At 44.5% G+C, this 25,801-nt stretch overlaps 1 protein-coding gene across 3 annotated transcripts in view; it reads left to right on the forward strand.

Moving 5' to 3' along the window:
• Positions 1–25,801, forward strand: part of LOC147014919 (glutamate receptor-interacting protein 1-like) — a 91,364-nt gene that overhangs the window by 10,441 nt on the left and 55,122 nt on the right. For all 3 annotated transcript variants that reach the window (XM_085853388.1, XM_085853390.1, XM_085853389.1), the window contains exons 3-9: positions 9,108–9,243; positions 13,777–13,916; positions 15,682–15,768; positions 16,674–16,749; positions 17,148–17,293; positions 17,414–17,561; positions 25,633–25,793. In XM_085853388.1, the coding sequence (XP_085709514.1) occupies positions 9,108–9,243; positions 13,777–13,916; positions 15,682–15,768; positions 16,674–16,749; positions 17,148–17,293; positions 17,414–17,561; positions 25,633–25,793 (894 nt within the window). The remainder of the gene's footprint in view (positions 1–9,107; positions 9,244–13,776; positions 13,917–15,681; positions 15,769–16,673; positions 16,750–17,147; positions 17,294–17,413; positions 17,562–25,632; positions 25,794–25,801) is intronic.

The raw sequence follows: 25,801 nt of genomic DNA on the forward strand, positions 1-25,801 counted from the left end.
GCGTACCTCCACCACTTGAGGCTCGCCTCAGCCTGCTCCCGACTCTTCCTGCAGATCATGATGTCATCCGCGAACATCATAGTCCATGGAGACTCCAGTCTGATCTCGTCCATCAACCTGTCCATCACCATTGCAAACAGGAAAGGGCTCAGAGTCGATCCTTGGTGCAATCCCACTTTTACCTTAAACCGGTCCGTCATTCCTACCGCACACCTCACCGCTGTCACACTGTCCTCATACATATCCTGCACGATCCTCACATACTTCTCCACCACTCCCGACTTCCTCATACAATGCCACAACTTCTCTCTTGGCACCTTATCATAAGCTTTCTCTAAATCCACAAACACACAATGTAACTCCTTCTGGCCTTCCCTATACTTCTCCATCAACATTCTCAAAGCAAACATCGCATCAGTGGTGCTCTTTCCTGGCATAAACCCCATATTGCTGCTCACAGATCGTCACCTCTCCTCTCAACCTAGCTTCCACTACTCTTTCCCACAACTTCATGGTGTGGCTTAACAACTTTATCCCTCTGTAATTTCCACAGCTCTGCACATCACTCTTATTCTTGAAAATCGGAACCAGTTCACTTAATCTCCACTCCTCCGGCATCCTCTCACTTTCCAAGACTTTATTAAACAATCTGGTTAACAACCCCACTGCCATCTCTCCTAAACACTTCCATGCCTCCACTGGTATACCATCTGGGCCAACCGCCTTTCCACTTTTCATCTTCTTCATAGCAGTCCTCACTTCATCCTTACTGATCCACCCCACTTCCAGATTCACTATCTCCACCTCTTCCAACCTTCTCTCTCTCATTTTCTTCATTCATCAGCTCCTCAAAGTACTCCATCCACCTTTTCAACACACTCTCCTCGCTCGTCAGCACATTCCCATTTGCGTCCTTTATCACCCGAACCTGCAGCACATCCTTCCCAGCTCGGTCCCTCTGTCTTGCCAATCGGTATAAATCCTTTTCCCCTTCTTTTGTATCCAACTTCTCATACAGCTCGTCATATGCCTTTTCCTTGGCCTTTGCCACCTCTCTTTTTTTCCTTTCGCCACCACTCCTTGTACTCCTGCCTACTTTCTTCATCTCTCTGACTATCCCTCTTCTTTTTCACCAACCCCTTCTTCCTTATACTTTCCTGTACTTCCTCATTCCACCACCAAGTCTCCTTATCTTCCTTCCTCTGTCCAGATGTCACACCAAGTACCTTCCTAGCTATCTCCCTCACAACTTCTGCTGTCATTGCCCAATCATCCCACCCATCTTTACCACCATCCAACGCCTGTCTCACCTCCTCCCTAAATTTCACGCAACAGTCTTCCTCCTTCAGCTTCCACCATCTGGTCCTTGGTTCAGACCTCACTCTCTTCCTCAACCTCACCTCTAAAGTCATCCAACAGACCACCAATCGATGCTGTCGAGCTACACTCTCCCCTGCCACAACCTTACAGTCACTAATCTCTTTCAGGTTGCATCTCCTGCTTAAGATGTAATCCACCTGTGTGCACTTTCCTCCACTCTTGTATGTCACCCTGTGTTCCTCCTTCTTCTTGAAATACGTATTTACCACTGCCATTTCCATTCTTTTTGCAAACTCTACCACCATTTGCCCTTCCAAATTTCTCTTGTTGAGACCGTACCTACCCATCACCTCCTCATCCTCTTTATTCCCTTCCCCAACATGCCCATTGAAATCTGCTCCAATCACAACTCTTTTATCCTTGGATACACTCTCCACCACTTCATCTAACTCACTCCAGAAATCTTCTTTATACTCCATCTCACACCCCATATATGGGGCATATGCACTGATGACATTCATCATCACCCCTTCAATTTCCAACTTCACACTCATCACTCGGTCAGACACTCTCCTTACCTCAAATACCCTCTTGACATAATCTTCCTTCAGGATTACCCTGACACCATTTCTCCTCCCATCCACACCATGGTAGAACAGTTTGAAACCACCTCCAATGCTCCTAGCCTTACTCCCCATCCACTTGGTTTCTTGTACACACAGTATGTCCACCTTTCTTCTCTCCATCATATCAGCCAACTCTCGCCCTTTGCCAGTTATCGTCCCAACATTCAGAGTTCCAACTCTCACCTCCACACTTCTACCCTTCCCCCTCTCCCACTGCCTCCGGACTCGCCTTCCCCGTCTCCTTCTCCTCCTTCGCCCAGCAGTAGCACAATTTCCACTGGTACCCTGCTGACCACCGGTACCGGTGGCAGTCGTTGGTAATCCGGGCCTCGACCGAACCGGTATGGAAATTCGTTTTGTTGTCCGCATAATGATTTGGCATAGGTTTTTACGCCGGATTCCCTTCCTGACGCAACCCTGGTCGCCTCTTACGACACACAGGGATATGGTACACCTATTCTCACCGGGGCATACACCTTTCGTGAAGTATATGTATATATATATATATATATATATATATATATATATATATATATATATATATATATATATATATATATATATATATATATATATGCCTGGTGTTGGCGTAGTGGTTAGGGTAGTGGCTTGGGATCCAAAAGGTCCTGAGTTCAAACCCCGTTGGCCGCTTGAATTAATACACACCAGGAGGTTGACTTAGCCTGTCATCCTTCCGTGGTTGGCGAAGTGAGTACCAGTGTACTGGGCCCGGTGTATGCCCCAGTTAAAATAGGTGTACCAGATCCCTGTGTCGTAAGAGCCGACCAGGGTTGCGTCAGGAAGGGCATCCGGCGTAAAACCTGTGCCAAATCATTATGCGGATCATACGGATGATCCGCTGTGGAGTCCCCTAACGGGAGCAGCTGAAAGAAGAAGAATATAATATATATATATATATATATATATATATATATATATATATATATATATATATATATATATATATATATATATATATATATATATATATATATATATATATATATTGTTGTGGTTGAGGAAATTCGCAAACCACCATTCAGGTCCCATAGGTGAGATATCTCTGTAAGTACATGTGTAGTTAGCCCAAACCCGTTGTTTAGAGGGAATAAATGTGATTCATTCGGGCTGCGACCCTTTAAGATAGCCGTTTTTCTGTTCTATCTTTATTTTGAACCAACCACGTCTCAACCGCCATCACACAACAACCACCAACCGCAACGCCGCTTCACAACAACCACCAACCGCAACGCCGCTTCACAACAACGCCAACAGCCACGACCTTTACCTTCACAACTTGCTCTCGCAAACATCACATCACCACCATTCCAAGCGTCGCCATGGCCGACACCGCCACAATAAACCCTCCACCACCTTCACCTCTCCTCCTTCTGCCGGCATTCCCGCACCGCTTGTGGGCACCGAGCGTCAGGCTGTCCTGGCCTCGTGCGGGACGCGCGCTGAGCCACGGGTGCAAAAAGCGGCCTTTCCGAGGAAAGGTCGGATCAGGAATGATAAACGCCCACTTCTGTTCCGTCCAATCATTAAGCACGGGGCGATTTGGCTCCGCCTCCAGGCGCATCGGAGGAGAATCGATATATGCAAATTCGAGGATCAGGGGAGGTTCACGCCCACTTTTCCTCCGTCCAATGGGCGAGCGTGGCTCCGCCCCCGAGTTCATCCTGATCCGGAAATTTGCATATGGTTTCTCCTGCCCTACTATAAAGCGCCGAGTGCTGGGCGAATTCAGTCAGTTTCTGTTTCGGGCTCGGGTGAGTTGGAGAGGTGTGGCGGCGGCGAAGTGTGGCAGCAGCAGTCAAGACGGGTCTGGAGGAGAGTCGGTCTGTCGGGGTTCGGAGTCTGTCGGGGAGCTGCAGAGAGGGGAAGCCGGGAACGCGGTCGAGGTCGCTCGTCGCGGGACCCAAGCAAGCCAGCTATCCTCTTTCCCCAGAGCATCAACAACCCCCCTGTTTCCCCCCCGCGCTGAGATAGTGCGAAAAGGGGGCCCCGTTCCCACCCCATTCCAAGCAGTGCCAACGAAACCCGCGGAGGAGCGCGGAGTCGGGGCACCGCCGCGGCATTTGCGGCTCATCACAAGACAGGTAGGCTCCACGCGGTCTCGCGCTACAGGTCTGCCCCCTTGTATTTGAGGGTGGCCCTTTTCTTTTGCTTTGGAGTATATGTGTTGTCGGCGCCGTCTGTAAAGTAAAACTGTGTAAGTGTTGCCGTGTGATCGCGTAGTCGGTAGTAGATCTGCATTGTGTTTCTTTTGTTGCAATTGCTTTTGGTGCATAATTGTTGTGTTTCGTTTACATTTGCTTTTGGTGCATAATTGTTGTAATTGTATATGTGTGCTTTCCGTTTGCCGTGGAATAAATGTGCCTTATGTTGAACTGTTTTTCCCATTTTGCTTCGTATTTTCTTTAATTGAATCTCCATCTTACTTCACGTAAAGGGTTGGTAGTGGGCTGAATACGCCCGATAATTAATCGGAACCGTCGAGGTCGACGATATAACACCGCTCGGTTATCCCGATAATACGGAACGGGTCGCTTAAAGTGGCCCGTGTCCGAAGTCGACCTGCGGCGAGGTGCGATCGCCCGGTCTACCCTCCGTGTGGGTTCTTAGGTAGGTCGAATTTGGCGAGCAACCCTATCCCACGCGGGGGGCCGATTGGCACGATCGTGGTGAGGCCGAAAGGCCCACCCGTGACTAGTTCCCGGCGTTAGTCCGAGAGGGTCACGACGGAATTGTCCGTCCGGTGGGCGACGTGCGCGATTCGAGTTACGTGGCCGCTCGCACGCCGGCGGGCGCGAATTCGCAACAATATATATATATATATATATATATATATATATATATATATATATATATATATATATATATATATATATATATATGTATATATGTATATATATATGTATATGTGTATATATATATATATATATATATATATATATATATATATATATATATATATATATATATATATATATATACATATTGTGACAAATTCCGCCGGTTCGGCACCACGCACGACTGCTTACGGCCCAACCGCAGTCGCGCATCCGCCGAAAACCGGAATTCAGTCGTAGCTTCCGGACAACTCCAGAAACCTGCTACGGATGCCTTAACGCATCATAAACTGCCAATATTCTGTCCACGCAGTACAGGGTTAATCGCCAGATGTAGATATACCTAATTATCTGCGCAGACAGAAGTACCGAGAATTTATACCTCGATGGAACTCGTACGGAAACGAGCCGCTTAGCGCGCTCATTCCGTGTGCGATGCCGAGCGGTTTTAATCGCCAAGTTCCATAGGACCAAATGACCACTTTTATTGGCTTTAACAGCCTGCTAATTTCCCGAACGCACCGTGGAAGTCAATGGGAGGAAATGACGCAACGATCAGATTGACATTCAAACAATGGGGACATTTATTTCAAATAAGCAATCAATGGGGGAAGGGGACATGACACAAGCAAAGCCTACAGCCGATATCTATTTATTATGTACAGGCACGCACTTTATCAACAATTCTACTTAAGAAGACAAGGTGCCACAGAAACAGACTTTCACACAAAAACCCAGGAAAGAAATGAGCCCATGAGCCTTTATTCGGATTCAGAGCCTGGATGACCGAAGGCTCGCAAGAGGCCAGGTAGGTTACCTGGCCGCCCCTAGTGACGACTCGAAGGCCTTCGGGTCTGCGACTCATGGTGTCTCGGCCTGGGTCTTGTGTCGCAACACGCCAGTCGCTTGAGCGGCCGGGCAGCTTAAGCAGCTATGCGAGCGGCTTGAGTGGCTGCTTGGTCCTCCTCGGTGGTCCGGCTCTCGTCGCGGCCTTTGGTCGGGCCTAGCCGGCGATGCTCTCAGAGGAATGAACGGGTACTTGCTCTTTGAGTTGATGCTCTTCGTGACCCGTCCACCACCTCAGCGACGTCGCTCGACCGTCTTCAGGGCTGTTTGCCCGGACCACCCAGCTCTGCCGCTCTCCCGGCGACCGTCGTCCCAAGCGCCTCCAACTGGCTCTCCTCGCCCGGACTCAGACGAGCTCGCTGCTTCAGCTTCGACATGCTCCCCTACTCTCCACGACTTCGTGCTCGCTTCTGCTGCCGACTCTTCTGCTGGCCGCCTCTCCACGGCTTCTCTCCACAGCTCTGACTGACTTCTCCACACTCCGGGCGAGCTCCGCCCTTTATAGCTGGGGGCGAGCTTCCCCTTGAACTCTCACCCGAGGCCGGGCTCCGCCCACTCTTCACCTCCGACCTCTCACCCCTTGAAAGCCTCGCTGGAAACCCCATGTCCGATGTCACGAGTTGGTTTCGGGGAAGCCGTCCTGTGATCCATATATGCAAATCAGCTCGCGTTGTTTGTTCACGTTTTAGGAGATGATGGTTGGCACGGAGATGGTGTTGTTCGTCGAGAAGATGGCAGTTGGTGTTGATTGTTCGCGTTTGTAGATGATGGTTGCGATGTTTATTCGCGTTGTAGGAGATGATGGTTGCGATGTTTTAAAATAAAAGATAGAGAAAGAATAATGACTACCTCAAAGATTCACAGCCTGGCACATGAACAATGCCCTTTACACATCGGTGGGGGGATCCTAACCTGAAACACATACTTATTATATCGAAATAACTGATCTTCGGGGAACCTGAATGATCTGTGAATTTCCACAACCGCAACGATTATGTGTGTATATATGTATATATGTATATATGTATATATGTATATATGTATATATGTATACATATATATATATATATATATATATATGTATATATATATGTATATATGTATATATGTATATATGTATATATGTATACATATATATATATATATATATATATATATATACATACACACACACACACACACACACTTTAATACTTCCACTTATTGTGGTGGCATGATTTTATGCTTTCAACTGGCTCTGAACAACTGTGCATCGCCACTGCTACTGAGTATGGGGACACTGCTGATCCAATTCCCCGATTACCAGTTCACTGGAACTCATTTCACTGACCTCAGAAGGATGACAAGCTGAGTTAACCCCACCTTCTGTTAATTCAGCAGCCAACAGGGCTCTAACTCTAAGCCTGCCACCCTAACCACTAAGCTCATACCAAGCTTATGATATATTTATCAAAACATGTGGAGTGTGACGAGCACTCCCCTGATCTCCACTGGACGTCGTGCTACACCAAAGTATCAGCTCCAACCCGGTGGCCTCGGCCTGGTGACTGTCAAACAGACAAAGATTACATGGTCAATATCAGTTAAACATTAAACCTTTCCAGATTTCAGGCTTGTTTACCCTCATCAGGATCGTATACTAACAAATATCTATCCAATGATGACCACATTCGTTGTTTAAACATCAGATGCACCGCCTGACTGTTATGGTGAGCATCGCACAGATTATGCCTCACACTGTAAAACCGCATAATCCGCAAAGAACAACCATCCCTCTGCCACCCAGCTGATTGTTCCCGCTAATGCAAACTGTTCAACCAGAAGGCATGTGATGTGATCGGTGGGTTCAACCATTCAAGGATCGACAAGGTTGATGGATGTCCCACTCCGACCTATCATGGCCCTCCGATGAGCACCCACGTACAATCTAGCTAAGTGTCTGTTCCGCCGACTTAAACACTTCACAACCAATTCACCACATAATGCAAATAACGCCAACGATTTATTGACCGGATCAGAAATGTTCACCTCGAGAGTGACGAAACTGTGGTCCCATTCGACGTCGTTTCATTATTCACATCAATACCCATCATTTTGGTGACGCAGATCTTCGAGCTGTACATCAACAATGCCCAAGAGCTAGCCAGCAACAGCTGCCTCAGCTCTAGTCGTCTCATGTCACTCATTCAACTTTACTCATATCAACGTACTTTGTATTTGACGGCAACATATACCATCAACATGAAGGAACCCCGATGGGCTCAACCATCTCGGGGCTCGTCGCTGAACTGGTGATGCGAAGAACTTGCACTACACGGTGAACCTTCTCCAAGGTTGTGGCTGCACTACGTTGATGATACATTCGTGATCATAAAGAATGCAGATGTCGACAATTTCCTTCCAAAGTTCAATTCAACATGGCGAGCAATGCAGTTCATGTGTGAGATAGAATAAGCTGGATCTCTGCCATTCCTGGAAGTACATCTCTCCAGGGACAGAAAGGGCAAGTTGCACTCACGGGTGTACTGTTAGTCCACCCACACGGACAAAGTTTTGAACTTCCGAAGTGGCCATCCCACTGTCAAAAAAGAAGTTGTGCTTGCAGTTCAGTTGACCGTGTAAAAACACACTGCAATGACCGTGAAGAACGCCGGATGGAGATACTGCACATCACTCAACGACTGCAAGAAAACCACTACCCTAATTCATTCATCAAATCCTGTTGCCAGAAACCCAACCACAACAGCAACGATCCGAAAAAAGCAACACAAATGGTAGCACTTCCTTACATACAACGTGCTTCTGAAACCACATACTGGTCGTCTTGTGAAAACTCCATCAACCGACGCATCGACTTACATCCCACATACAAAGCACTACACAATCGATGACAACGTCAACACAAACAGAAGTCATTAAATTGCAAGGAAGCTTTGTGATTGTCTAGGGCTTGGACCAATCCATGATGTGAGCTGTCCCCAACGGAACTTAACTGTGTGACCCACCACAGCACTCTCAACGCCTATTAGGAAGATAAGTAGTTTGTTCTTGAAACGTCAGGCTTTAAATCAAGATTTTAAATTTGAATTATTTTCTTGCTCAGTGTGCTATATCTTCCTTTTACAAATATGAATCATAATGCATGAAATCGCTCCAAGCTTCTAATTTGAAAACTATTTCACCTGCAAAAGCGACGTATTCAACGATTCGTAGGTATGAAGATCAGGCTTTTTTTAGCAAGTACTGTGATGGACCCCACTGTATCACAGGCTCGTGTTAACGAGTCAGCGCTGGCTTGTGAGAAACAGCTTTGGCTTGAACTCTCAGCTTTAGTGTGTGATGGTAACCAACTCAGGGTGTGATCGCTTTCCACATGACAAATGATAGATTAGTTGATTGACATATTTTTATGTTTCTTTAAGCTCATGATATATTCCATCTTATCTGTTCTCTGGCACAGAGGAACAGCGTGGGAACATCACTGTGGAACTCATCAGGAAGGAAGGTACCCAGCTCGGGCTGACTATCTCTGGTGGGATCGACAAAGAGACTCGGCCTTGTATGTCCAGTCTTCAGGCTGGCGGCATCGCTGCGAGGTTGGAGCAGCTGTCCCTGGCTCCTTTCCATTGCTCTGTTCACTGTTCTTCAGAGACCTGCCAGTGTTGTTAGTGCAGGTTTGACTTCAGTGGATGGCTATTTAATGATAGAAAAAGGTGTTATTTTTACCATGGCAATATCACAGAATTTCCAATGTATTTGAGATGGTTTGTTTATGGCAGATGAAGACAATTGAGCATCTTTACAGGATCTGCTCTGAAAATATATTATTTCCACGAACATTCTGCTCAAAGCAGATGCTTCCAAATGCAGTGTATGCTTGAAACAAGAACACACGTTAGGGAAATAAAAAAAAATTTGTACAGTCAAAGCACGTGGAGGAGCTAGAACATAGAACGGATCAGGACACAAGAGAACAAAACGAACACTTCAAGGAAAGGGGGAAATGCACAACAGGAGAATTGAGAGACAAAATAGCGAGACTTTGAAGATGAGGGATGTGAGGTTGAATGAGGACAATAGGAGGACTCAGACGGTGGACAAGGTGGATACAGAAGAAAACTCTGAGACAGGAAAACAGGAAAGTTGGAAAGTTCGCTGGGGCAGAGTTAGCGGGGATAGATATCGTGGTTTTTGGATGGGTGAGATGAGCTGAGATAGTGGTGAACAACTGTCCTGAAAACCTGGAGGGAAGAAAGAGATTGAAAAGAATGAAGAACTTCATTCCACAGGTGGAAGAAAAAGAGGAACGAACGAGAGGATGTGAGCAGTGGTTCTGGATTCTGGGAGTTCCACCAGAAGGGAGTTGTTGGCAGATCCCGTGCACCAAGTAGACACCTGTGGAGGGAGAGGGGGTTCGGGGATTGAGGAGAGGGGGTGGGTGGTGGTTTTCTTCTGTTTGTTTTTTTTTGTACCTTTTGCACTTTTTTTTAACCTTTTGTTTAAAAAAAAAAAAAACATTAAAAACAATTGTGCCTTGTTTATGTAATGCAGTGATGTTGGCTGATTTCCAAGGAGACCGAAGATGACTGAGGGCAAATGATACGGTGAACAGAGCAGAAAGAGGATATGCAAGAGCAGCAGAACAAGTTTTTAGGACATCGGATGCTGTCCTGTCCAGTTGCAGAATCAGAGTGGAGGGGTGCAAGAAACTTCTCTACCTGCTCAAGTGTAAAATGCATCATCCACGAGCAGCTGGGTTCAACAGGGTTGGGCGGATACAGAGAGTGAGGGGCTGGGGACACAATATTTGGAAGCAAACACATAGTTGAAGCATTCGGACTCTTCACGAGCAAAGTCGGGTGCCATTTCAAGTGAGGGAAGGGATCGGAGGGAAGCATACTCCAGACAGACTTAACAATGTGCCACCAGGTCTTAGAGGGGGGAGACAAGTTTGAAAGGTTAAACTTTAGTTTGGACAGATGTTGTTTTCCAGCTCTCCTTAGAGTGTCAGACGAGTCTCTGTTAAGTACACTTAGCAGTATCCTCGACCTCTAATGGCCCTCTCGGACTCCACTATGCCTGGTGTTGGGTTAATGGTTAGGATGGTGGGCTTGGGATCCTAGAATCCTGAGTTCACATCCTACTCAGTCGTTGAATTGATACCAGGTGGGGTTAACTCTGCCTATCATCCTCGCAATGTCGGCAAAATGAGTGCCAGCTTGCTGGTATCCTGTGTCGGAGTGGCGATCCGTCCAGGGTTGTACCCAATAGCCAAGGAGACTGCTTAGGCAGCACCAACGCTCTGCACAGAGTATCTACACGCTCTGCGCAGAGTACCCCACCATCCATCCAATGGATGGATGGATGGTGGGGTCATACCGGTATATCAATATTATTCAAAAAAATTAATTAAATTGGAATGAAAAATTGAATAAGGTACCAAAAATTCACAATGGTCCGATTGTCCATTACATTTTCAAATATGACATGCACATCATTGACACATTGTAATTTTTTCAAAGTATTCCCACACAGAGATTTCCCCCCCCCCCCTCCAATGATGAGAACGAGAACGGTTATTTTACTTCCAACTTCAACTTGTATGAAAAGTGATTTTGGTTCAAAGCGAGATCAGTATTGGTAACGGCACAATCTCAGAGTTTTACTGCTGCTCCCGAGCCTGACATTTTGATTTACTGTTGCTTGATGTTTGAAACAGTATTTTATACGTTGCATTATTCAGTGTTGAAGAAGTTGAGGCATCGCTTCCATTGGTGTTTCTTTCCATTCCTGTCGGATACTTGAGAATAAGTTTAATGTTGAAAACTTTTTGATGTACGCATGATGTGCTTTCACCCCATATTTGAAGTCGAGAAGGTCAGCATGGGTTTCTTCATCATTGTCGGCATGCGACTTCCTTCGGAATTGGATTTTCTACGAATCCATAAGATCATCTTCTTGAATTTATGAATATCTTGCAGTTGCACCGGGCACACCAACCTGTTGACCTTTACTGTATTGTTGTACTTCCTGTAATGGCTTACCCTTTTGGAATTCCACCTTGGTGTGTGGGCGTGTACAAAAATAAACCACAGGAAACATGTTATCTCGGTTCTGTACATTCACCACATAAAGCTTTTTGAGCTTTACATCTCTTGGCAAATCAATATAGAAAGAAGCTTTAATAAGGTCTGATTTCAAGATGTGTATTTCCAAGGAAATCCACTTCCTTCCCCGTTTTTGCCGATGCCCATTTCATACCTCTGAAGTTCATCAGTAATGAGACAATCTCAATTGTTACAAACCTCATTACAAACATTGCCTCATCAGTAATGAGGCAATGTACTTGAAGCTCTTATTATACAAACTGTTATTACAAACATCTTATTATTTGTCATAAGATTTTGTCATGTGTAATAATCAACAACAACAACAACAACAACTCTTATATATCATAAAAAAACAACAATAGCTCTTACACATCTTAAACAACAACAATAAATAGTTTTTTTTTTCATTTAAATGTATATATTATGATGTAGGGTACAACCAAATGTAAGTGGGAATTATTTGAGGTCACTGACCTCAATATTTAAATAAAGGTCAAACATCACATTTGAAAATAATCTGTGGATGTCTGCAGGACACAGACAAACATAAAGTCAAACATGGTGCTAAAACAACAATTTGGCCTTGTCCAAGGTCTCAAGGTCTTGAGAGGTCGAATCCAAGATTACTCACATCTGAAAAGAAATCTTCGAGTATTTTGAGACACTGTCAAGAATTTCATCCTTTAATCACAAAATGCACAATTTCATTGCTTATTAGTACTGATACAAGGATAGTAGGAGACATCAGGGTACTTCTACATGAACTCGAGAGTTCATAGAACAGGTTACCCCGTGCAGTGTTCCAGTATATACAGGAGTGCCTTGCCCTGACCCAATTGTTTAACCCCGCTGTTCGCTTTGCGTGCTTGGGGTAATTACAAACACAATGAGTAGACGATTGACAGATAAAATTTATCTTGCATTTGAACATGGGATTAGTATCATCATCCTTCGATGATCATAAGGATGATGATGGAGATGGCGCTGAATTTTGTTTGTTTATGCAGAAATCTAGGCTCATGGAGGAGCTAAAGGACAGGGTAGCAGGTTCGCAGACTAGAAGAGGAGCAAAGGGGAATTTGGCAACAAAGACATTGCACATGAGTAGATGAGTGGCAGAAAGGAAAGGGATGGGTTTTAGGAGGGTTGGTCAGTAAGAGCAGAAACCATTCGGTGAAAATCGCAGTTCTCTGGACAGGAGGAAACACAGAGTCAGTTCCACAGATGAGAGAATAGTGGGATGAAGGAATAGACGTTAGCATTCAGCTTATAATTGGGGAGGATGACCAGGTGTGGGATTCTAGAAGAACATGTGCAACCTGCATGGTCTGAGGGATGATGATGATCGATGATGGTCAGGATGTTGTTGTTGTAATTGTTGTTTAGCCCTGGACAGTTCCTTTCAAACAGGCCTGCAATATGGAGATAACTGATCGATCTTCTGGGAGTGACTCGGTGGTTTCTCATATCTAAGATGGTGTACTCTTGCTTTTGTAAAGTCATGAGAGTGGGTGAGAGAGAGAGAGTGGGAGAGTGAGCTGGTCCATGTGGACTGTAACCACACTGCCCTGACCAATTCGGGCAGCAGGGAAGAGGCAACCACCGCAAAGAGGATCCCGGATAGTTTCTGGTCCTGATGTTGTGGATGATGCTAATTTACTGGGATATGATGATCATAAGGATTGTGATGGAGATGGAAATGATTGTGATAATTTTGAAGATGCTGATGATGGAAAATGTGAGAGTAATGATGATGGAAATGGAAATGACCAGACTGATTGTGGGGATTTTTGTTTCTTTTGGAATGAAAATTCTTTGGTATTATCGATGGTGCTTAATTTTGATGGTGGGGATGATGGTGATGAGAACAGACATGACAGGGGAGTGGTGGTGATGATTGCGATAGTATTTTATGATACGATGGGAATGTTGATACGATGATTTGATATTTTATTTGATATTTTATGATACGATGGAGATGATGATTATGATCATTGCCTTTCATGCTGTGATTGTCAGGAGCGACCAGCTCAATGAGGGTGACTACATCAAGTCAGTGAATGGCATCAACCTGATCCGTCTACGACATGAAGATATCGTCACACTCCTGAAGAACGTGGGAGAGAGGATCACTCTGGACATCGAATATGAACTCCCAGGTCTGTTGAATGTGCTTTATTTTGTCCTTCACATAATCTTGTGAAATGCCAGGGTGCACTCGTTTGGAAATGCTTCATCAATTATTCACCTCATGTCCAACCAATATTACTGAAAAATTGTCCAGACTTATCCGTCACCCATTAATATCATGCTATTATTACTTAAAACCACTGTCTGGGGCCTCTGCCATATCGTGTTTCTGATGAATGTTTTCATGAGGGTTCTCAAGAGGTGTACCTATGGTGGCTTTTTCGGAGGTAACTCTTTGTTCCTGATAGCTCTCAGTGTTTAAAATGGCTGCATAATTTGAAACATTAACATAGTCGTGTTGTTTTTTTTTTCTCTTTCTTATCGTCATCATAAAATGTACTTGATGTGAAAATATGGCTGTATAGTTCACATGACTAAAATTATACTTTGTGATGGATTGTGGACCTGTGTTCGTGTTCGAAACGCTTCCCGTATCCTCATGTTGGTTAATTTGATGGAACTGTCTTCCCATGCTGGCTGAGGACAAACAATCAATAAACTTGCCGGTCTATTGCTTCAGCAAGGAAAAGTGATGCAAGTGTAATGCTAACAATCACTTAGTTAATTTGGTCTGAAGCGTATTTGAAATGACGTTGGATGGTAATGGGATGTACAAAGGTCGTGATGAGGATGCAAAGTCGCACTCGTATCTCAGCAGCCTCTTGGCGTTCCGGGGAATGTGAGGAGGGGTTCTATGTGGACGGAAGGTCCCACGTCATTGGATTCCAGGGAAAATGTGAATGGGAGGAATTGATGAACTCGACGAGGATTGTAAAGTTGTTCACGGCAGAAAAAAACTCAACAATTTACTCAATCGAAAACACCATCTTATTGTTAATGTCTCCAAAAGAATATACATACATGGGAAGACTGGTCCTTTTCAAGATGTGCTGTTGCTGACTTGCGGTTAACGAAGCAACACTTGTTCAGTGTTTCAATGCATTTGGATTCAAATATTGCACCGGTAAATGATCCGGTTCAGCAATGACTCGTAAGCAATCTTTATAAATACTCCCCAATGCTGAAATTGTCATGAGGTACACCAAGTCCACACAAACTGGTACAGAAGTCCTGGAAGTTGTTCTGTGTGCAAATTAACGACATCCGGCATTGCATGTTAAAATGGCTTGACCGAGTAAAACTTTGAAAAAGTACAACGGGATGGAATTTAATGGTCACTATGTTCAGGTATTTATAATCCTTAACGACAGTTTTATAACGACAGGAGAACAGCGAATATTTAAACTTATTTGCATCTGATGAAAACTGACGATGCACTTCTTTACTCGTTGCTCTTTTCATCCCAGTCTGCCAACATTCATCATCAGCTAAAACCAGGGTAGACGCAGCACACTTAGCTTTGAGCTCTTATTCTGTGTTCTTCTAATTACTCGACTTTCAACTGTGTCTGATCGTTGGTTCCTCGGCAGAGTGGTGGATCATAAAAATGAAACATTCCATTGCAAATCACATTGCAGATTCCTGGCCTAACCTACAGGGAGGCAACTCAGCAGCAGTACAGCCAAGCTCGGCGTTGATGCAAACAAACGGTCACGTGCTGCATCCTGTTAAATGTCTCAAACCCAGAGAACCATGCGGCTCAGAGGGGAACATGCTCGCAACTGATATGTTCGGTTGCTTCTACTATGATGACATGAATAAACGGTTAATTTGTCATTTGTAGATTAACACCACACTCGCACGACGTGAGTGTGCTTCTCCCTTGTCGTGCAGCTGTGCGCAACATCTCTGGGTTCATCAGGAAAAGCACCGAAATAACGCTGTACAAGGAAGGCAACACCTTTGGATTCGTTATTAGAGGTAAATCAATTGGTGGTTTTCTTTTGGGTGAGTGAGTGTTTTTTAATGATTCGTCGTCCCCTCGTGAGAGTGGTTAATTTGTCATGTTTCAGACACGAACATCACTTGTATATGATGCAAATTTTTAGCTCACCTGGAACGTAGTTCCGGGGAGCTTATGGGACGGCACGTCATCAGTCCGTCCGTCCACAAATACTTTCAACTTCTTCTTTGAAACTACACATACAATTTCGATGAAACTTTGCCACAACGTTCGTCACCCGTGATGTACCCAAGATTGTTCACACCATTAAAAAAATTGGGGTCGAAGTGGGTGTAAGGGGGTTGCCCCTCAAAAAGATGTATTTGCTTTTTTCTCAGAAACTACTCACAATTTTTGATGAAACTTGACCACAACCTTCATCACCCGAGATGTACCAAAGATTGTTCACGGTATTAAAAAATTGGGGTCAAAAGATGTCTTTGGGGGGTGAGGGGGGTTTCCCCCCAAAAGAGGTATTTGCTTTCTTCTCTGAAACCACTCACAATTTTTGATGAAACTCGACCACAACCTGCATCACCCGTGATGTACCAAAGTTTGTTCACGGTATTAAAAGCGACCAAGACAATTAAGAAGCACGGTTCATATGCTTATACCCTGATAGTGTATATACTCGTGGTGGGGGGAGGGACTCGGACCTGGAGTTGTAACAAATTCATATTTACTCTGACATATCCCTGGTACATGGTAATCTAATGTACTTGAAGCACACGGACCATTTTTGAGATTATATATATATATAACATATTTCACCCCCACCCCCCATTTCCATGTCACACAAAGTTGAATATCGATGAATGTAATTTTCTTACTTTTTATTTGTGACATGACGATCCATCCCTCATGCCACCACATTTGTTTGCAGGTGGAGCACATGAACAGAAACAGAAGTGTAGGCCCATCGTTGTGTCACGAATTCGAACCGGCGGGCCTGCTGACAGGTAAGCACCTACATTCCAGCCTCGATTCTTTGAAATAGTCATTCCATCAATTTATTACCTTTGATGCAGGCAGGTATTGTTCATGTATTTATGGAGCAAGGTGACGGTGCATAATGCAATGGAGAACTTCCCCGGATCCCTGGCAACTACATTTAGATGGGGAGGCTCGACTGCAAATTCAGGAGCTGGACTAGATGTTTGGAGTTCACACATTGGAGATCTCTTATTTTAACCCTTCACTGAAATATCCCAACATATTGCAATTTGTCCTTGCTAAAAGGTTAGCTGTCTGCACTATGCACCGTCATGCCAGAATAAAACCATGCAGAGCATAACACCAAAATGATAATGGGGCTAAGGACATGAATATCAAATATACTCAGTTAATGGGTGCACAGGGAAGGTAGCTTGCGGTCTGGAGACCGACTACTCAGTGTTGATGGTACGAGTCTCCATGGTGTTTCCCACGCGGATGCTCTCATCATTCTTCGGCAGTGCAGTCTCGAGGCAGGCCTGCAGATTGAGTACGACGTGTCCATCATGGGTGAGACAAAAACTGCACAATACACCCTTTGTAGTGGTTTTTTATTTTTTTGGAGATATGCATTTTACGTACTCTATGGTATATCTGAAACATGAAGGTTGGGTGCTTTACCTTATGCAGACACTGTGACCAATGCTTCTGGACCGTTGCTTGTTGAGATCGCTCAAACTGCAGGCACAAATCTGGGCATTACCCTGGCCTCCTCCACAGCTCGCAACAAAGCCATCATTGTGATCCACAAGATAAAGACAGCCAGCATTTCAGACAGGTATTACAGTCTTACGATTAAAGATATAAACATTTTGAGTAAGTTTGATCATGTGTTATGTCGAGCTCAAGACCAATATGGAGAATGCATTGTTTATACATGGAAGCAATTAAAATTATGCTTTAATATTCGGTCCTAAGAATATCTAGGGGTAGGGACCTGAAATTATTCCCAACACAATGGTATTGGATTTGTTGTTTTAGATCCCACTCCGTTTACCCACATTGTAGGGATCATTAAACCCCGTGGCTCACACACTCTCATTTAACCAACCTTCATACTTTTTCCCCTTATCTTCTTTTTTTCAATTTACATTCTCCCAATTTAGTCCCATCCCCTTTTCCCCATGCATAGGTAATAAATCGATGACTGAGTCCATGGAGTTTTAGGTGGCTTCATGTATGTAGCTGGTATATAAAATCTATCGACCTATAAACTGAACGTTTATGAACATTACTAAATCAACCAAGAATGAATCGGATGTTGTCGTCTCAGTTTAACCCTGACATTATCAGCTCACAAAGTCCGATTCAATTTGGACTATTTCGTTACATTTGATATGTCTTGGCCAAATTTTTTTTTCTTTGTATACTTTGTCGAGGCTCATATAAGAGCTCATGAAACGGAAGATCAAGAAGGAACCCAAATAAGTAAAGAGCAAAGACGGACTCATCAGGAGGAACCTGAATAGGATTCGAGTTTCAGCCGCTACTCCATCCATCTATCCATCCATCAGGACCATACTCTCTGCAGAGCGTTGGTGCTGCCTAATCGGTCTCCTTGGCTGTTGGGCACAATCCTGGACGTGTCACCACTCCAACACAGGATACCAGCATGCTGGCACTCATTTTGCCGACCTCAGAAGGACGACAAGCAGGGTCAACCCCACCTGGTATGAATTCAACAACTGAGTGGGATTTGCACTCAGGAACCGAGGATCACAAGCCCACCACCATAACCATTAAGCCAACGCCAGACATAATAGAGATGAAAGAGTAGAAAAAGCAAGAATTCAAATGAATAAATAGAATTATAAAAAATTATATTCATAAATATTAGAAAGAAATGTGAAAGGAACAAAGAACAAAGATGTCGGGAAGAACGCGGACAGATTTTCGCAGTTACTCCCCAGGCTCAAACGCAGCAACATGTACAATCTACCAGGGAGATACCAATGATCCTCAAAGCTTTGGTTTCCACAGCGTGTAGCTGAGCGAGGTGTGAGGCAGGAGCACCAGCCCAGAGGGGAGAGCAGTACTCCATCAGGCTGTGGATGAAAGCTTTGTATGTGGGAAGATGATTCCGGATCCAATGATATGGGATATCATCATCTAATGGGGGGGGGGGTCAAGCCATTCAGCTTGCTGCTGGGAATCATGTGATGGATGTGATTAGATGGCATCCAAATGTTTATATCCCTTACAATTTAAATTTATGACCGAACAAATATGTACAAACGTCTTCAACTTTTCAAGATAGGAACATTGCCAAAAATTGCACTCCAACATGTCAGTTCAGATTTTGTTCCAGATGGAACTGTTCACAGACCTAAATTTTTCTCCATCGTCTTGTTTCTGATGTAGGAAGGTTATATCTATCATTTAAAACAAGGAAAACGAGGGGAGGCCATCTTGTCAACAGAACCCAATTTTCAGGATTGGGAGCTCGTACTGTGACAGAGAAAAAAAAGAAAAATGCAAGATAACGATCATTGGATACTTTTTTTCTTCCCCAAGAAAAAGTGCAAGCACATCCTCAACCAGTCAACCCCATCACATCAGGAGACAGAGGAGGGGAAGGTGGTGGACGACCCACCATCTTCCTCCCCTACCTCCGTGTGACTCCACCTCACTCTACCGCCTCCAACCATCACCGGTGAGTACCTTGTACCCTGTTGTTTAAACCTATCTTCATTTAATACCCTGTAATTGTTATTACTTTGAAATATTTATAAAAACTTGTCGAAGAGGAGACCATATGTTTTCCAGGAACACATCCCCCACTTATAACACGTATTCTGATGTGATAATACGTTCCGATGTACTTTATTTCATTATACAACGCACTTTCCAGGAATGCATCTATACTACGAGGTATTGCGAGGACTTACTGTGTATATATTATGTATACGTATACATATTTAACTAAAGAATCATGCTATGACATGATGATGATGACCTCATGTACATAAATTACACCAACACATCACTTCCAAACTCGGAGGCAGCTGGATGATCCTCAAGCCTTTGCAGACTGAGATTAAAGCCTCTGTTCACAAATCGATGAAACCGGAGACGTCGAACAAGGTTTCGCTCTTGTTGTGGGCTCAGGAAGACAGCATTATGCGCTTTGTTTATTTGTGACCAGATTAGGCTCATTAATATAACTCAATCGAACCCCCTAACTTGATTAGGCAGCAGGACACAGATTGAGTTCCATCACAGTGATTGCTGCATGACCAATCAGCACCGAGTGTCGCCCATTGTCTATGCCCTGCTGATCACCAGTCAGGAGATTTGCAACCAGGAACATTAAATTAAACTAAAGAAGCACACTGACTCTATGACATGATGATACAGTGCCTATAGAAAAAAATTATGTATATATATATATATATATATATACATTGTCTATAGAAAGTCAACACCCACTTTCAAAATTTTCTCCTTTTGTTGCCTTATAGCCTGGAATTAATTTGCATTAAATCAGACATTTTAAACATCGTAACCCACAACTTCCAAGTGAAAAACAAATTATACAAATTTCACAAAAATTAATTAAAAATACAAAACTATAATATCTCGGTTGAATCATGTCAAGTGTCCACTCCCCTTGTAATAGCAATTGTAAATTAGCTTTGGTGTAACCAATCACCTTCAAAATCACACACAAAGTTAATTGGCCTCCACCTGTGTTAAATTGTAATGATTCTGATTATTTCAGAATGAAATCAGCTGTTCCTGTGGGTTCCCTGTGCTGGGTAGTGCATTTCACAGCAAAGACGCAACCATGAGCACGAAGGAGCTTTCAAAACACCTCTGGGATAAAGTTGTGGAAAGGCAGAGGGCAGGGGAGGGGTATAAAGTATTTAAATAGCCTTGAATATCCCTTGGAGCAGAGTCAAGACAATCATTAAGAAGTGGAAGGTGGATGGTACCACCAAGACCCTGGCTAGATCAGGCCGTCCCTCCAAACTAGATGACCAAGCAAGGAGGAGACTGATTAGAGGGGCCACCAAGAGGCCAATGACAACTTTGAAAGAACTACATGACATTATAGCAAAGACTGGTCACTGTGTGCATGTGACAACAACATCCTAAGTACTCCACAAGTCTGGCCTGTATCGTAGGGTGGCAAGAAGGAAGCCATTACTCAAAGCCCACCTTGAGTCCTATTTGAGGAGTGCAAATAAACCACTCCGGAAATTCTGAAGCCATGTGGCAAAACGTTTTGTGGTCTGACGAAACCAAGATGGAACTTTTTGGCCGAAATGCAAAACATTATGTTTGGTGCAAACCCAACACAGCACATCACCAAAGAACACCATCTCTACTGTGATGCGTGGTGGTGGCAGCACCATATTATGGAGATGTTTCTCATCAGCAGGGACTGTGGTACTTCTCAGGATAGAAAAATGGATGGAGAAAAATACAGAAGAATCCTTGAGAAAAACCTGCTGCCCTCCGCAAGAAAGCTGAAATTGGGACGGAAGTTCACCTTTCAGCATGACAACGACCAGGAGCACACAGCCAAAGCTACACTGGAGTGGCTAAGGAACAACAAGATAAATGTCCTTGAGTGGTCCGGTTAGAGCCCCGACCTAAATCCAATCGAAAATCTGTGTCGTGACTTGAAGATTGCTGTCAATCAGCACTCCCCATGCAACTTGACTGAGCTTGAACAGTTTTGTACAGAAGAATGGGTAAATATTGCACAATGAAGGTGTGAAAAGTTGGTAGAGATCTATCACAACAGACTCACAGCTGTAATTGCTGTCAAAGGTTCTTCCACAAAGTATTAACTCAGGGGGGTGCTCACTTACCCAACCAAGATATTCTAGTTTCATATTTTTAATAAAATTTCTGAAATTAGTAGAATTTGTTTTTTACATGGAAGTTATGGGTTACGATGTGTAAATAAAGGTAGAAAAAGTTTGATGGAATTTAATTTCAGGCTATAAGGCAACAAAAGGAGAAAAATTTGAAAGTGGGTGTTGACTTTCTAATCGGCAGTGTATGTGTATATGTGTGTGTACATATATATATATATATATATATATATATATATATATATATATATATATATATATATATATATATATATATATATATATATATATATATATATATATATACATATATTGTTGCGAATTCGCGCCCACCGGCGTGCGAGCAGCCACGTAACTCGAATCGCGGCACGTCGCCCACCGGACGGACAATTCAGTCGTGACCCTCTTGGAACAACGCTGGGAGCTAGTCACGGGTGGGTGTTTAAACTCACCACGATCGTGCCAATTGCCCACCCGCGCAGGATAGGGTTGCTCGCCAAATTCGATCGACCCAAGTACCTGTGCGAATGGTCGACCGGGCGATCGTACCACGCCACAGGCCGACTCCGGACACGAACCGCTTAAGCGGTCCGTTCCGTGCTACAGTGACAACCGAGCGGTGTTATCGTCGGCCTTGACGGTTCCGATTAATTACCGGGATGTTGAACCCACTACGAACCGCTTACGTGATGCAAGATGGAGATTCAATAGAGAAAAGACGAAGCGAAACGGGTACAGTTCAACAAGCAAGCATTTTATTCACACGCACACACAGTCAAGCACGGAAGACACGTATTTACAGCCATACAATTATGCACAAAAAGCAAATGTAATACAACCGACTAACGCGTACACACGGCAACACTTACACAGTTTTACTTCACAGACGGCGCCAACACACATTTACACAAAAGCAAAAGAAAGAAGCCACCCTCATAGACAAGAAGGCAGACAGGCCCATAGGCCAAATGTGCGCGGGACCTAGAGGAGCGGCTAGGTCCGCGAGATCGTGGAGGTCTTACCCGCGTCCTCGTGACGTGTTGGCGGGCAAGCCGCAAAGTGTCCGCACCTCTGTGCCCCGACTCCGGGCCCCTGGCGTGCTTGTTGGCATCAAGTTTGGGGTGGGGGAGGAATGGGGCCCCCTTTTGCACTATCTCAGCACATGTGAAGGGGAAATTGTTGATGCCCTGGGGGCGGGGAGTGGCTGGCTGAATTGGGTCCGCTGAACGACGAATGGCTGAACGACGAGACGAGCGATCCCCCACACCGCAGCCTCGTCGCCGACTGCCGTCCTCCTGGCCTCGGACCCGAGCTCCCCTGCCCCGACCAGCCGCCCACAGCTCCACCGCGCGCACTCGACTCAACTTCACCAACGCGGCGCTCCTTGTCTCCAAAAGCAACTCCTCGACGACACACTCTCCTTCCAGTTCCACACTCTCCTCCGACCTCAACTCAAGCCCCCGAATCGCCTTCCGCTCGCACCTTTATAGCTCTCAGGAGAAGCTGATATGCAAATATGCGGATCAAAACGCGATTGGAGGTGGGGCCACGCCACCCTCTGTTCAGCCATTGGTCGGGCAAAAAGGGGCGTGAACCTCCCTGGATCTGCATATTTGCAGAAACGGACTTCACCTTTGCGCGCTTGGAGGCGGGGCCACGCCCCCTCGCGTTCGCCAATTGGACGGAGGGGATGTGGGTGTGAAGCGTTTCCGATCTGAATTTTCCCCTCGGAATGGCCGCCACTCGCGCTCGCGGCCCGGTGCGCTCGGCACCAATCGCCGAACGGGCCCGAGACAGCCCGACGTTCAGCGTTCACAGGTGGTGCGGGAATGGCCGTAGAAGCGATGATGTGGGATGAAGTTGTGAAGGTAAAGGCGAAGGTGGTGGTGTGGCGTTGTTGTAGTGTGGTTGGCGCTGTGGTGGGGATGGTGTGGTTGTTGAGATGCTGTTTGAAATAAAAGATGGAGAAATAAAAACGACTAACTCAAAGCATTGCAGCCCGGATGGATCACATAAATTCCCTTTATACAACGGGTTTGGGCTAACCACACATGTACCTATGGAGATATCTCACCTGAGGGCCCTTTATGGTGTAATGCGAATTTCCACAGCTGTAACAATATATATATATATATTTTTTTTTATATATATATATATGGAGGGTTGCCAAAAGTTATGACTATTTGCTTTGTAAATTGTGCTGAAGGCAATGTACTGTTTGTTTTTCTGTTGCAGGTTAATGTTAAGGGTTCAATTCATCATGGATAAGTGGACCCTTCGGCAGGGGGCACTGTTTGTGGAGCTGTACTTCCAATACGGTTGCAGTGTTGTGTGCACAGCATGAATTCCGAAGAGCACGTGGTGTGAGAATAGCACCAACCGACAAAGCCATAAGAAGATGGGTGATAGCATTCCGACAGACCGGTTCAGTGGCAGATGCAAAAAGGTGATGTCGTCTGAGGTCATCGAGAACTGCAGCAAACATTGCGGCTGTCCAGGAAGACATTGTGCGCTCTCTGAATAAATTGTGTAAACGGCGATCCCATGAACTGCAGATTTCCAAGACTACTGTGTGTTGGATTATGAAAAACATCAAAAACCCAGGACTTTCTGGGAACTAAAGGACAACATTCATGGAGAAATCCTTAACATTCAGTTGGAAACCCTGGCATCAGTGATAGAGTTTGTTATGCAATGGGCACAGTTTTGTGTGGATGCCCGTGGGTGGTCACTTTTATAATCCCTAGTCAGTGGTACAGTCCCTTTTCAAAGAATGTGATTTTCATGAAATATATTGCTCACAAATCTCCAAAGTGCGTTCTTTCATTTCCATCTTTTATATTGATTACAACACACTTTGTATTTCAAACAGTAATGTAGGAAATAAGGTCACAACTTTTGGCGAGCCCTGAATTAAAAACGTAAATAAGCTGCGTGTGTATGAAGCATTCAAACCCATTGGTTAGAGAGCTGGTCTGACTCCAACCACAATTTGCAGCAGGAAAATCATACGTCCACCATTTTGGTGCTCTGGTAAGCCTACAACATCATTGGAAGTCTCATATTTACAATTTGAATTATACGATCTATATAACCACGATGTATTATATATGTACTTAAGCAGTAGGTATGTTTTTGCTTCACGTACATAACCCAGGTTACATTTATTTTTGGGTGTGATTGAGGCAGTGGGCTGGCCAATACACCACCAAAATAAACGGATGACAAATTTAGGTTAGAAATGAAGGTTTTTGGGGGTTTTTGTACGTAATTTTGGTTTTAGCCTGAGCTCTCGAGGCTGTATAGTGTGAAAATAGAGAAGGGTCGCCCGCCATCATCAATGAATGACCACTGCGGGCAACAATTGCAGGATCATACAAAACGGTGATGATTCCCAGCATCGCAGCACAGCTCACTGACGAGTCCTTCCTATTTGTTTAGTAATGACGTCAGTTCCCAGTCCAGCTCACATTTAGCATGAAAACAGCACCTGTGGGACCATTTATATATGCGCGCATGCACACGCACACGCACACGCACACACACGGCATTTTTACCTGTTGCTTTGCTATTGGATTTATTCAAAAGACAGCATGTTGTACTTCACAAACATTTTGCTCTCTTCACCCTATAGTTTGCATATTGTTTCCCTCTGTACGTTTTTGAGCTTTCCCCAGGTAAGATGATTTATAATACTGGCTAACACCAGGTGGCGCTAAACGTACACATTTACATATATAGAATTGGAGTGTTCCCCCACCCTGAACCCCCTCCTCCATATATGCTACCCAGACAGAAACCACACTTTGTGTATAAACCCTTAAGACAACATGCAAAATTTGGTTCGATTTAGTTTGGTATTTTGTTTTTGAAGCAAAACAAATATACAAATTAACTTTTATAGTGTAGATGTATCCCAAAACAAAAAAATGCATACAGCCGTCAATGGCTAACTTTAGGGTGTATGGGTTCCGAAATTTGCTTCAAGTCAGGAATTAATGTGGCCAACACTGCTGCATGCAGATGCGGCGCACTTCATTCAGGTGACCAGATTCTCTCCATTGATGGCACCAGCATGGACAACTGCAGCATTTTGGAAGCTGCACAACTTCTGGGCAACAGCTGTGGGACCATCAAGCTTGAGGTCCTCCCTGTCCAACATATTTGGCATGCCCCAGAGCACGGTGAGTAG

The sequence above is a fragment of the Eptatretus burgeri genome, chromosome 13 (genome assembly GCF_056783735.1).
Source record: "Eptatretus burgeri isolate ZD-2024b chromosome 13, Ebu_testis_v1, whole genome shotgun sequence".
Classification (NCBI taxonomy): domain Eukaryota; kingdom Metazoa; phylum Chordata; class Myxini; order Myxiniformes; family Myxinidae; genus Eptatretus; species Eptatretus burgeri.